The sequence below is a fragment of the Saprolegnia parasitica genome, assembly GCF_000151545.1.
Source record: "Saprolegnia parasitica CBS 223.65 unplaced genomic scaffold supercont2.38, whole genome shotgun sequence".
In the NCBI taxonomy this organism is placed as follows: Eukaryota; Oomycota; class Saprolegniomycetes; order Saprolegniales; family Saprolegniaceae; genus Saprolegnia; species Saprolegnia parasitica.
The window spans coordinates 86,691-97,793 of record NW_012156432.1 but is presented as its reverse complement, the minus strand read 5'-3'; the positions used below and the strand labels follow the sequence as shown (position 1 = coordinate 97,793).

At 59.6% G+C, this 11,103-nt stretch overlaps 5 protein-coding genes across 5 annotated transcripts in view; 2 read left to right on the top strand and 3 right to left on the bottom strand.

Moving 5' to 3' along the window:
* The window catches only part of SPRG_20608 (hypothetical protein), a gene marked incomplete at both ends in the record, with an annotated part of 1,679 nt that extends 1,454 nt beyond the window's left edge, over positions 1–225 (bottom strand). The window contains one exon of the mRNA XM_012347826.1: positions 32–225. Within this exon, the coding sequence (XP_012203216.1) occupies positions 32–225 (194 nt within the window). The remainder of the gene's footprint in view (positions 1–31) is intronic.
* Positions 226–1,161: 936 nt separating this feature from the next.
* SPRG_08476 (hypothetical protein) lies at positions 1,162–3,082 on the top strand (the record flags this gene model as incomplete). The annotated part of the gene is made up of 3 exons (XM_012347721.1): positions 1,162–2,877; positions 2,919–2,992; positions 3,025–3,082. The coding sequence occupies 3 exons, from the start codon at positions 1,162–1,164 to the stop codon at positions 3,080–3,082; spliced, it is 1,848 nt and encodes a 615-aa protein (XP_012203111.1).
* A 158-nt stretch (positions 3,083–3,240) lies between these two features.
* Positions 3,241–4,329, bottom strand: SPRG_08475 (hypothetical protein; the record flags this gene model as incomplete). The annotated part of the gene is made up of 2 exons (XM_012347720.1): positions 3,241–3,350; positions 3,384–4,329. 2 exons carry the CDS (start codon positions 4,327–4,329, stop codon positions 3,241–3,243), a joined length of 1,056 nt encoding a protein of 351 aa, XP_012203110.1.
* Positions 4,330–5,615: 1,286 nt separating this feature from the next.
* Positions 5,616–6,598, bottom strand: SPRG_08474 (hypothetical protein; the record flags this gene model as incomplete). The annotated part of the gene is made up of 5 exons (XM_012347719.1): positions 6,434–6,598; positions 6,224–6,386; positions 6,026–6,168; positions 5,729–5,978; positions 5,616–5,681 (listed from the first exon to the last, which is right to left on the bottom strand). The coding sequence occupies exons 1-5, from the start codon at positions 6,583–6,585 to the stop codon at positions 5,616–5,618; spliced, it is 774 nt and encodes a 257-aa protein (XP_012203109.1). The 5' UTR covers positions 6,586–6,598.
* A 367-nt stretch (positions 6,599–6,965) lies between these two features.
* Positions 6,966–10,847, top strand: SPRG_08473 (hypothetical protein; the record flags this gene model as incomplete). Its single annotated transcript, XM_012347718.1, has 9 exons — positions 6,966–7,019; positions 7,073–7,238; positions 7,287–7,762; positions 7,817–7,895; positions 7,953–9,863; positions 9,914–10,069; positions 10,115–10,251; positions 10,298–10,480; positions 10,519–10,847. The coding sequence occupies 9 exons, from the start codon at positions 6,966–6,968 to the stop codon at positions 10,777–10,779; spliced, it is 3,423 nt and encodes a 1,140-aa protein (XP_012203108.1). The 3' UTR covers positions 10,780–10,847.
* Positions 10,848–11,103: the final 256 nt, after the last annotated feature.

Genomic DNA, 11,103 nt, shown 5'->3' with positions numbered 1-11,103 from the left:
GTTCCGGTTGGGCATAGCGGCTTCCGGCGACGTGCTCATGACGGGCTTGGCGTCAGGTACGGCGCGCGCGGCCGATGGCGCGGCCTCCGATGCGTTGTCCTCGGCCTCCGACTCGGACGACGACGACGAGCCGCTGGACGACGAGCTGTCGCTGTCGCTGCCGTCGGACGAGCTGTTGCTGCCGCTGTCGGACAAGGACTTGATGGGCTCGGCGGGAGATGCCATGGTCTGCTGAGGTACTGCTTGGATCAACTGCGACGAGAACGGACCGAGCTCAGCGGCGATCGCCTCCTTGCATACAAAGGAGAGACAAATTGGGTTGTGTGGTTTACCGCAATTTATTTATACGCCATCCAATTCGGACTTTGCCGAATTCTACGCGCCACCCAATGTATTGCGCACCAGTCCGGCGCCGCCAAAATGCCGAATTTCGCGCAACGACATTCGGCAAAGTCCCAAGTGGAAACACCGTCGACCCACCAAGCTGCGTACCAGTACTAGGGGTGGAGGAAGAGGTCCATCAAGCACCTGACGAGGTTCCTCAACTGTCGTAAATGCCATCGGAAAGCATGGCTATGCTACAGCAAATACCAGTTTAAAGTTAGCAGGATATTACGCAGTGACCTAAATGGCTCGGACGGTATACGGGCGAGCAACCAGCGCTCAAGACTCGAGCGACGACAATGCAGACGATTCCTTTTCTGCCGCCGGTTTCTCTGCTCAAACACCCGGTCGCTTGGCAGTCTCTGGTCCTGTAGCCTTTCACCAGGTCGCGCTCGCCTTTGCTTTGAATCTGTGGAATTTATGGCTAGACGGACTCTACCCTCAGTGTCGCTCGTCCTGGGCTAATACCGAAACTCTCGGCAGCGAGATATCGCTGCATCAACGACTCCTGGCAGAAGCATTTGACAGCATTATCCATTCCTTGCTCGCCTTCTTGCAGCTTGCATCTCGGTACTTTGGCCCTTGCGTGCAAGCCTCGCAGGACGACGATCAAGAACCCATTGACCCTGTTCGACCTGTGGTGTACTGTCCTCGCCATCTCACGCGTCTCCATCTTGTCTCGATCCCGCAACTGCTGCGACAACTGCGAGCTACTATGAAACGCTATGCATTCGTCGCCTAAATTTAGGCCACTCCACCAAGTCGATCAGCGCCAAGATGGCCGAGAAGCGGGCCAAGAAGCCGCGCAAGATCAAGATCAACATGACGCTGGCCAAGTACGAGGTCATCAAGAAGATCGCAAAGGACCGGGGGTGGAAGATGGTGTCGGACGAAGACGACAAGGCAGGGATTGCGAGCTGCAACCTCCACTGGATCGACGTGCCCGACTTCCTCAATACGTTCAAGCACATGCAACCGTTCCAGAAGGTCAACCATTTCCCTGGCATGTCCAACTTGGCGCGCAAGTCGAAGCTCGCCCGCAACTTCCAGCGCATGACCAAACTCTTTCCAGCCCAGTACGACTTTTGCCCCAAGACGTGGATCTTGCCGTTCGATTACACGGAATTCTCGCAGCAATTCAACGCGGACGGGACGTCGTCGCGCGCGTTCATCATCAAGCCCGACCACTCATGCCAAGGCCGTGGCGTCTTCCTCACCAAACAACTCAAGGACGTGAGCAAGACCGACATCTTTGTGGCGCAGCGCTACTTGCCGTCGCCCTTGCTCATTGGCGGCAAGAAGTTTGACCTGCGCATCTACGTGCTCATCTCGTCGATCTCGCCGCTGCGGGTGTACCTCTTCCAGGACGGCCTCGTCCGCATGTGCACGGCCGACTACACGGCGCCGAACGCGGCCAATATGGAGCAGAAGTTCATGCACCTCACCAACTATGCAATCAATAAACGCTCCAACAACTTTGAGAAAAACAAAGACGAGGCTGTCGATGGCCAAGGCAGCAAGCGGTCGCTGCGCTGGTTCCTCTCGTGGCTCGGCGAGACGCACGCCGCAGCCGCAGTGGATGCGCTCTGGGAAGGCATCGGTGACATTTGCCTCAAGTCGATCCTTGCGGTCCAGCCGACGATCGCACACGAGTACCATAGCACGTTTGCAAAATTCCCCAAGCGGCCCGACGACCACCCCAACGTCGCGTCCTCAAGCTTTGCCGTCCTTGGCATGGACGTGCTTGTCGACGACCACCTCAAGCCGTGGCTCCTCGAGGTCAACCATTTGCCGAGCTTCCATTGCGACTCGCCCCTCGACTGGAACATCAAGGAGCGGCTTCTCAACCAAACGCTCGATATCATGCAAATCTCGGGTGACGACAAGGCCAACTACGAGAGCACGCAGGCCAAACACCTCCAGCAGCGCCTCTACGGCGGTGAGAGAGCGCCCGACGTCGACAACAATCAAGACGGCGATGGGCCCGAGACAACCACGATGCCAGCCGCGTCCTCGCCGCCCATGTCGCGCGACGATCTCACAAAGGCCCTTCTCGCGTTCTACTCGGACATGAACCCGGAAAAGTGCAAGGACGTCCCGCTCATCGTGCAAAAGTTCGAACACAACCAAGACGAGCTCCACAAGAGCTTGCAGGCCAAGTACACGAAAGGCGTCTTCGACTATGCCCCCCAGTGGGACGGCGAAGAGCTCGTCGACTTTGTCCGCTTGTACCCGCCGCCGATTGCGACCGCGAAAAACGCCATTTACAAGAAAATGCTCGAAGCGTGCCAGAGCAACATCCAAGACCAACTGCTGCGCCTTACGGCACCACTCCACCGCAAGGGCGACGAAAGCACCAAGCTCCCGCCGATCCTCAAAGGCGGAAGCAAGAAGGAGCTCGGACGCGACTGCTTTGGCTACACTGGCACGGACAAGCTGCACCATCTCGAACTCAAGGAAAAGAAGCCACTCGCGATGCCGGGCCCGGCCCAGGTGCCGCCGCCGCGCGCCTCATGATGGGTCACTCGAGCAAGCACTTGGACGTGGCCGTGCCCGTGCGCCCCATGTCGCAAAACGCCGGGCCGCCGCCTCGCCGCGACAGTGTCCAGTACGGGATGGCATACCGCGAGCGCCTCGAAGGCCTCAAAACAAGCCGACGGTCGCCATGACGCAAATCACGTTTGGCGGCTTTGGCTAACGCTCTGTAAAATGCATGTCGACTTTCTACCCCACAAAGGTGCCTTGACCACGGTTGCGCTGTACAGACTACTAGTACGTTGGGCAGGGCAATCGATAGGAGCAAGTTCGACGCATTCATACAGAGCTTGTGTTATGACTGTACAGAGGAGAAGCGTCTCACCGCGCAGCAGCCAACGACGACGACGAGCGGTCGACGAGCTGGTTGTACACGAGGCTGGCGCGCGTCGTGCGGACGACATTGGCCTCGTCGTCGGCCTCGTAGTAGCCTTTGAGGACGCCAAGACACGGATCGCACACACGCTGGGGCTTGTGCTGGAGCGGCGAGCCTTCAATGAGCACAAACGCACTTGTACAAGCGGCGCAGCACAGCCGGCCGCAGTGGCGACAGTGGTGGCGGCGCGCGAGCAATGGACTGAAGCGGCGACTGCACTCCATGCAGTGGTCGCGGGCGTCGTCGGGCACCCACGGCAAGGGCGACGGAATGTACGCGAAGAGCTTGCGACTAGCTTTGGCGTTGACCTTGTCGAACACCATGCGGCCGTGGCCGTCTCTCGTGTCGAGGCGGCCGCCAAAGCGCACGAGGCGGCACGCGATGTTGAGCAGGCCACGGTCGACGGCCGCATGTAGAAGCGACTCGCCGCGGAGGACGGCGTTGGCGTCGGCGCCGTGCGTGAGCAAGCGCTCGGCGAGGCCCGGGTCGTCCTTGGCCGTGCTCGCAATGTGCATGCTCAGCGGCGTCTCGCACGCTTGGTTGAGCGCGTTGACGCCTGCGCCGGCATCGAGCAGCAGCTGCGTCAAGCGGCGCGAGGTGCTAGCGGCCACGTGCAGCGGCGTGTTGAGATACACGTCGGTCGATGCAAGCCACCGCGGGCCAAACGGGTGGCTGCAAAGACGTTTGGCGATGTGCAGATGGCCGTGCGCGACCGCGACATGCAGCGCGTTTTGCTGCGTCGTCGGATCGACCACGCTCCACTCGTCGGCTTTTTGGATTTCGAGGTACTTGGCGACATCGACTGCGCTGCCACAGCGCGCGGCGCTCAAGAAGGGCGACACGACTGCGTCGGACGGGCGGCGCCGGTCAAAGCTCGGGCTCGTGCCTGCGTGGAGGTCGGTGGGCCACCGAATCGAGCTGGTCCGGTCCGTCGTCGAGCCGAGACGAGATCGGTGCAGTTTCGTGAGCGCGACGCGGCTCGCCGTAAGCGTCGGGCAGCCGTCGTGCGGAGATGTTGGCAGCGGAACCGACATGGCGGATCGCAAATGATTTGGACGGGAGCTTGGCGGCCGCGCGACCCGATTGGTCGTTGGCGATCTTTCAAGGGTGCGATCCGTTGGGGCCGGTGGCGGCTCTGCCGAACGTGCCGTGAACGTGCTACGGGGCGTTGGCGCCATTGGACGCGTCACATTTATTTTGTGCTCGTTTGTGGGTCGACATGAGGGTACATAAAACCAGGTTTATATACGTAGTTAGGGACTTCACTGCTCATATCTACGTATCGCTATGAGCTAGTGGGTTGATGTCCTAGCTACGAACATCATGCCTCTCGAGCAAAGTGAAGAACCGCCCTAGATTGACACTGTCGGATTGACCGAAAAATCGATATCTTTTGCTAGAACGATCGCAGCTTGTGTGGTTGTCGCCCGCGAATGCGTGCTCCAGCATCGAGGCTGGCAGCGTGGTCTGAATCCGGACGGCGCCGTCAATGACAGCGAGGAAAGAGGCGTCCAAGAGGCTCGATTCATTCGGTGTTATGGCACTCATCCATTGCGACTCGTTGCGGACGGAGAGGTTCTTGGCGGGTGCGTTCATCTCGCTTACTTGTGTGCCTGTCGACGGCGCAGAATATGTGAGTTAGTCGTCGCGTCCTGGATTTACTGACGTTTCCAGAGAGTAGGGGGTACAGCCCCACAAGTTTCCTGACGGAGTGGCTCGCAGTGACTCATAGATAGAGATACTGTCGACGCCTTTCTTAGGTTTGATCATGAAAGATATAGTTCCGCTCCGCACCAGTGGCCCACGTGGCAAGTGTACATGGGGCCACAACCGAGTCACAGAAAGCGTGTCTTGGTCGCATCAACGCGTCGGTGGCGCGCTCGTTCGACGGGAAATGGCGCAAGGGGATCGCTAAGCCGCAGCCGGTTTCGTGCTCTCGACCAACAAGGCATAGAAAAGTCTGTCACTTGGTTGATGTGCTCGCTCGTCATTAGATGACCGGCTGCAGTAGATCGTAGTGCATCGTTACCGCTTTCCTTTCCATGGCGTACTGAATGCCGCGTCATTTCCACGATCCTGTGCTCACGCTAGCTTGTCAAGCAAATAGGGTGGTTCAATCAAACAAATCACATCTCAACCCAATTGGCCGTACACACACGCCACCAGGTGCCGAAAGCGACTCGAGAGACACCGCTCGACGTGGCGGGAGAGTGATAAGGCTAGCATGCAGCGCTACCACGCCAGAGTCGCTTGCTCTTCGCACTATGTCAACCCGAATTTCCGCCATCACAACAAATAAACGACGACGAGATTCGCAGCGTCAATAGTAGGTCGTGACCTTGCGCGATAAGATGGTACAAATGACGCTTGTACCCGTGACCATCGACTAGGTAGTACATATAAGCTATCGACAGGAGCCATTGTGGATGCTACCTGCGTCATGTTGAAGTAGCGCGTGAAGCTCTGCAGGATGGCGTTTTCCCGGGCCGTCTCGCGCGGCGTGTGCGTGAGGATCACAATGCCATGCACGCCACAGAGCTCGTAGATTGTGACGAGGAGAGGACCCTCAATCGCGTTGAAGAGCACGTCGCTGCCAAGGATGACGTCGAAGAGCCCAAACTCGTGCTTGAGCCCCTTGATCTGCGCCTGGTTGCCCCACTCGAGATGCCGCACCGTGATGGGCCTACGCATGGCTTGAGTTTATACTAGCATTACCACGCGTCGTGTGACCGTGGCAGGTGGAGCTGGTTCTGCTTGACGTTTTCTTCGATGAGTGAGACCGAGTCGAGGTCGCCGTCCGTTGCGACGACGTGGCCACTCCACATGGCCGCCGCCAGCGCGTTGACCCCCGTGCCCGCGCCCAGCTCGAGCACCTATCCAAACGTCGCATTGCTGTGACGCATGCTGTCGGCAGAGACTCATGCGCACCTTGCGGCTGTGTAGCATTCCTTGGTACTGCGGCATCGTCATGATTTGCAGCATGGCCTCGGCCGCCTGCCATACGGCGCTGCCCGTGCCGTCCATGAGCTCGTACTTTTGCGCAATGACGAACGGGCCAAAGTTGCGCACCTTAAGGCCAAGCAGGCCGTTCCTGTGCCTTGGTCATGAGCAATCATCGACCGCAGGCACCAGACGTACCCAGACTCTGGCGGCGCGTTATCCGAGGGCGGCGCCTGGTTCTCCTCCTCATCTTGATGGGGCCTGCCTTCTGCGCCCTCGGGATTGATGATCTCTTCCGTGAAGGCGAAGCGCACGGCCCGACCGGCGCCCGAGTCCTGACTTGCGCTCATCGCTGCCTTCCACGTTTCCGACCGGACAGGCGCCATCCCGTATCCGGATACATCGTTAAATAGTGTATGATAAACTCTCGCAACGGCACAGTCGCGCGATTGGAAGGCCGACGCATCATTCACTGACTTGTCCTCTGCGCCTATAGAGTAATAGAGTACGATACAAGGCCCGACGCTGGTCGGCGGCCATGCCTCGACTACGCAGGGGTTTTCCCATTTCGAACACTATTTCCAGAGTCATAAAATAAAAAGCCACCCAACCCCATACAACATCGCAGGTCGCATTGAAACTCGAATTCTCGGCATTTGATTGGCCATTTCGCGGTCATCAATCTTGGTTCTTGTGCTGGCTTGTCCAACTCACGCCCATGTCACAAACGATGCGCCTGCTGCTGCTGCTCCTGGCGGTCGCCGTCGTCGCCGCGTCGACTGTGGTAATAGTCGGCTACACGCCATGGCACCGCATCTTACTGCGCATCCTGGCTAGCCGTGGTCGCCATCCGTGTGCGGCGGAAGCTTGCTCACGGACAGCGCCGAGCCCGGCTGCAGCGTGAACCAGTGCCACTGCATGGCCTACGTGGCCCAGTGCGACGACTCGTACCAATGCATGCCTGGCATAACGTCGCTCTGCTTGGGCCGTTGCCGCCTCTCGCGTACGCATCGTCTTACTCTTGTGGTGCTCATGCCGATACGACGCGTAGTGCTTGGACAGCTCCTCAACATCGCGGGCACGTGCCTCATCTTTGGCTGCCCCGTCCTCGTCTTTATTTATCATGTCCAGTCGTTCAAGTCGGCCAACGAGACGCTCGACACGGACCACCACGACGTCGACGACGCCGACAACCAACTCGTGGACCAGATCCAGCACGAGCACCTCCTCGAGCGCGTCCTTTTGCACACGACGCACGCGCACGACCTCCTCGAGAACGTCCGCAACGCCGGTGCGCATGTGTACAACGCCGGCGGCAGCGCAGTCGCGGCCCTCATCCGCGCCCAAGCCCAAATGGGCCTCTTCACCGTGCCCCCGCAAACGGCCGCCGAGACGGATGTCGACTATGCGACGGGCGACGAACCGAGCCCTGCTCGTCGGTCGTCCATCGGGCTTTCGCCTGGTACGCCGCTGCCGCCGCGAGGCAAAGTCGCCAACTCGATCGAGAGCTACATTGACGTGACGCAGGTTGTCATCGCTCTTGCACGAGAGCAAATAGCTCATGCAAGGAATCCTGCGTAGCTGACGCTGCAAGCACGAACCCACCGCGCAGTCGTCATCAATGTCCATCCGCAGATCTACCTCGAAACGATGCCCAAGCGTACATGCCTTCCTCGTGTCCGATCAACCACGTGCTTATATGGTCGACGTGGTGTAGACGTTCTCCGGCTCTTGCTCTGCCTCGCGGGTCTCTTGGTCTTGATCAACATCATTATCGTGCTCGCACAGGCGCATTTCATCCCGTTTAGCGTCCAGCTCGCGCGAAACGATACCAACAACAGTGCGCTCTGCTCGTCGCTCGACAAGACGCCATGTCCGGACGCCACGTGGCAGTCGCCCACCGTCGGGTCGCACGTCATTGAAGTCTACCACCCGTCACTGCCCAAGACACCGGACGTATTCCGGCTCAGCGTGCGGCTCGCCAACGCGACCGCACGACGCCTCGGTGCCGGCGTCCACCGTCTCGGGCGCTACACGTTGAGCGTCACGGCCACCGACGACCTTGTCACCGACTACAGCAACGAGCTTCTCACGACCTGCGACGCCGAGCACTGCGCCGACATTCCATTGGTGGGCGTTTTCATGAAAAAGTACGGCGCGTCTCTCTTTGATGCGCGGCGACAACGCTACCGCATCTCGCTCTCGATCGCCGAGACGGCGCTCCTCGGGTCGTTCGAGCTGCATTTAGAGGCCATGCTCAATGGCTACGAGACCGCTGGCCTCGCGACGAAAGCGATCCTGGGCTTTGGCACGCTCGGGCTGCTCGGGCACTATCTCTACTGCCTTCGGCGCCACCACAACCGCATGCACCCTTCGGGTGCGCAACTATCGCTCGGGCACTGGCTCGTCATGCATTTGAGCTTGGAACGCAAGCTGTTTGCACTCATCTTGGTCGCCCTCGGTGTCCAGACCAACCCGATCTCGGTGCTGGCGACGCTGCCGTGGCTCGGCGCCGTCCCCAACATGTACATTGTCTTTCGCAGCGTCTGGGAGACGGTCGTGTACACGCTAGCGCTTGGCGCGCTCCTCACTATCATCGACAGCTACCGCAAGACGAACCCCCGGTCCTTTAGAAACGGCGCAGCGATCGCGTTCCTCGGCGCGCGCTTCATCATCGTCAAGAGCGTCCTCGTGCTGCTCGTGCTCGGCGCGCGGCTCGCGCTCGTCATCCTCACGTCGGCGCATTTTGGCGCGACGACCAACATCGATCTCGTCGTCGCGACTGCTGACACGGGCTTGTGCGTCTTTGGCGTCGCGCTGCTCGTCAGCGTCTGCTTCAACGTCTCGGCGCACCTCCAGAAGAAGCGGTACTCGGAGACGCGGTACCAGTCGCTCGCGTTCCGCTTCATGTCGATGATCGCGTACGCACTGCTCGCGCTCTTGCTCATCAACGTCGTCTTCTTCAGCGCGTATGCCGTCGTCTCGGCGTACAAGCCGACGTTCGTGCGCCAGACAAGCGTCATGACCGAGTGCACGTTCACAGGTCTCATGTACATTGCCGTCGTGGCATTCTACCCGCCGACGCGCTATGCGTCGACGACGGGCGACGTCCCGCGCGGCTACGTCATCCGCGAGAAGCGGCAGTTTATCCATACGCCCCAGGAGCTGTCACCGACGACGCCGACACCGACGACACCGACGACGGCGACGTCGTCGGCCAGCATGTTCACCAAGAGCGGCAAAGGCAGCAGCGGGCGAGGGCTTCCCCGCGCGGACGCCTTCCGCTGCAAACCGCTCTCGACGCCGCACCACATTTTCTGTCTCGAGACAGCATGTCGGCTCTTTAACGCGTCGCGCCTCGCGTACTACAAGTCGACGCTGAGCTTGCGGGACGAAGCGGGTGACGAGAATCCGCTCGAGCATTTGCATCCGTCCGCGTACTGCAACCAAGAGGCGTTGGCCCGCGACGGCATGCACGAGGTCGCGTACCTGCATGATGTTGGCAGCGACACGCACTGCTTGGTGCTGCAAGGCGACGCCAAAATCGTGTTTGCCTTCCGGGGCACCGCGTCCAAGACCAACGTCAAGACCGACCTCGAGATCGCACTTGACCCGCACCCGTGGCCTGGTAGATATGGATTTTTTAGCATCATCGTCGCTCACCCGGACATGGCGTAGGCGACGACGGCGCCAAGCCGGGGTACGTACACCGGGGATTTGTCCACGCGTACAACTCGATCCGCGACCGCGTGCATGCGACGCTGCGGTCGCTCTGCAGCGAGTATCGCCTCCAGGGCCTCGCGCCCGAGCACCACGTCCAAGTGTATACGACCGGTATGGATGAAGCATCGTATAAGATATGGATTCGATTCGAGGTAGGCCATTCGCTCGGTGGTGCCCTCGCGACGATCGCGGCCCTCGACTTGCGCACGCATTTCCACGCGCGCGTCATCATGTACAACTACGGATCGCCGCGCGTCGGGTGCCACCGCTTTGCACAATCGTTCAACCGTGCGGTTGGTTGACGGCTTGTAAATGGACGGACGCTATAGTGACGGTTAGGTGCCACTGGCGTTCCGCGTCGTGAACGAAGGCGATATCATCTGCGGGCTGCCGCAGAGTCTCCAGCCCGAGTGCTGGAGCCGCCGCAAAAAGCTCTACAAGCACGTCGGCACCGAAGTCGTGCTCGACGGCCGCATGAACGGCGACTTTCTCATTCGGCCGACGTTTGCCGAGAAGAACCTCGTACGCGCGCACTTGTAATCGTTTCTGATTCTCTTTAGATTGTCGACGTGCGGCGCAAACCTGCGCGCCATATGCTCAAGAACTACAAGCGCAACTTTGACGTGATCCTGGCGAGCGTCCTCCGCGACGAGGCGACGGGCGATGTGCATCTGCAGTCGGCTCTTGAAAAAGCACTCTACGGGGCCTTTGGCAGCGGCAACGTGGACGAAGACATCACGATCGATGTGGGCGATCGCGCCTGGTTTGCGACGAGTCCGCGAAGTACTCATACAAGCTTCACCCGCGCGCCCATGGCCTAAGAAATGGACGGAATCAATATAGTACCAAACCTCCTGTGCGAGACGCATGGTGGCTTGAATCGACCTGGCCTCTTGGTGTCCACCTGGTCTTTCTCGTATTTTCGTGGTCACGCATAGACCGGCGTGCGTACTAGGCGAAGAAGGCACGAGGAAGTATTAAATGATAGCTAGTCTATGATCCAAGATCTTATTGCATGAGTTGTCGCCCCACTCTCGACGGTCGCTCGCTCGCCACCAGAGGAAGGCAGATCTTTCCGTTCGATAGCCAATCAAAACCAGGTTGCTGCCATACGCAGCGATGATTGGTCAGCGCCCAAGGCCATT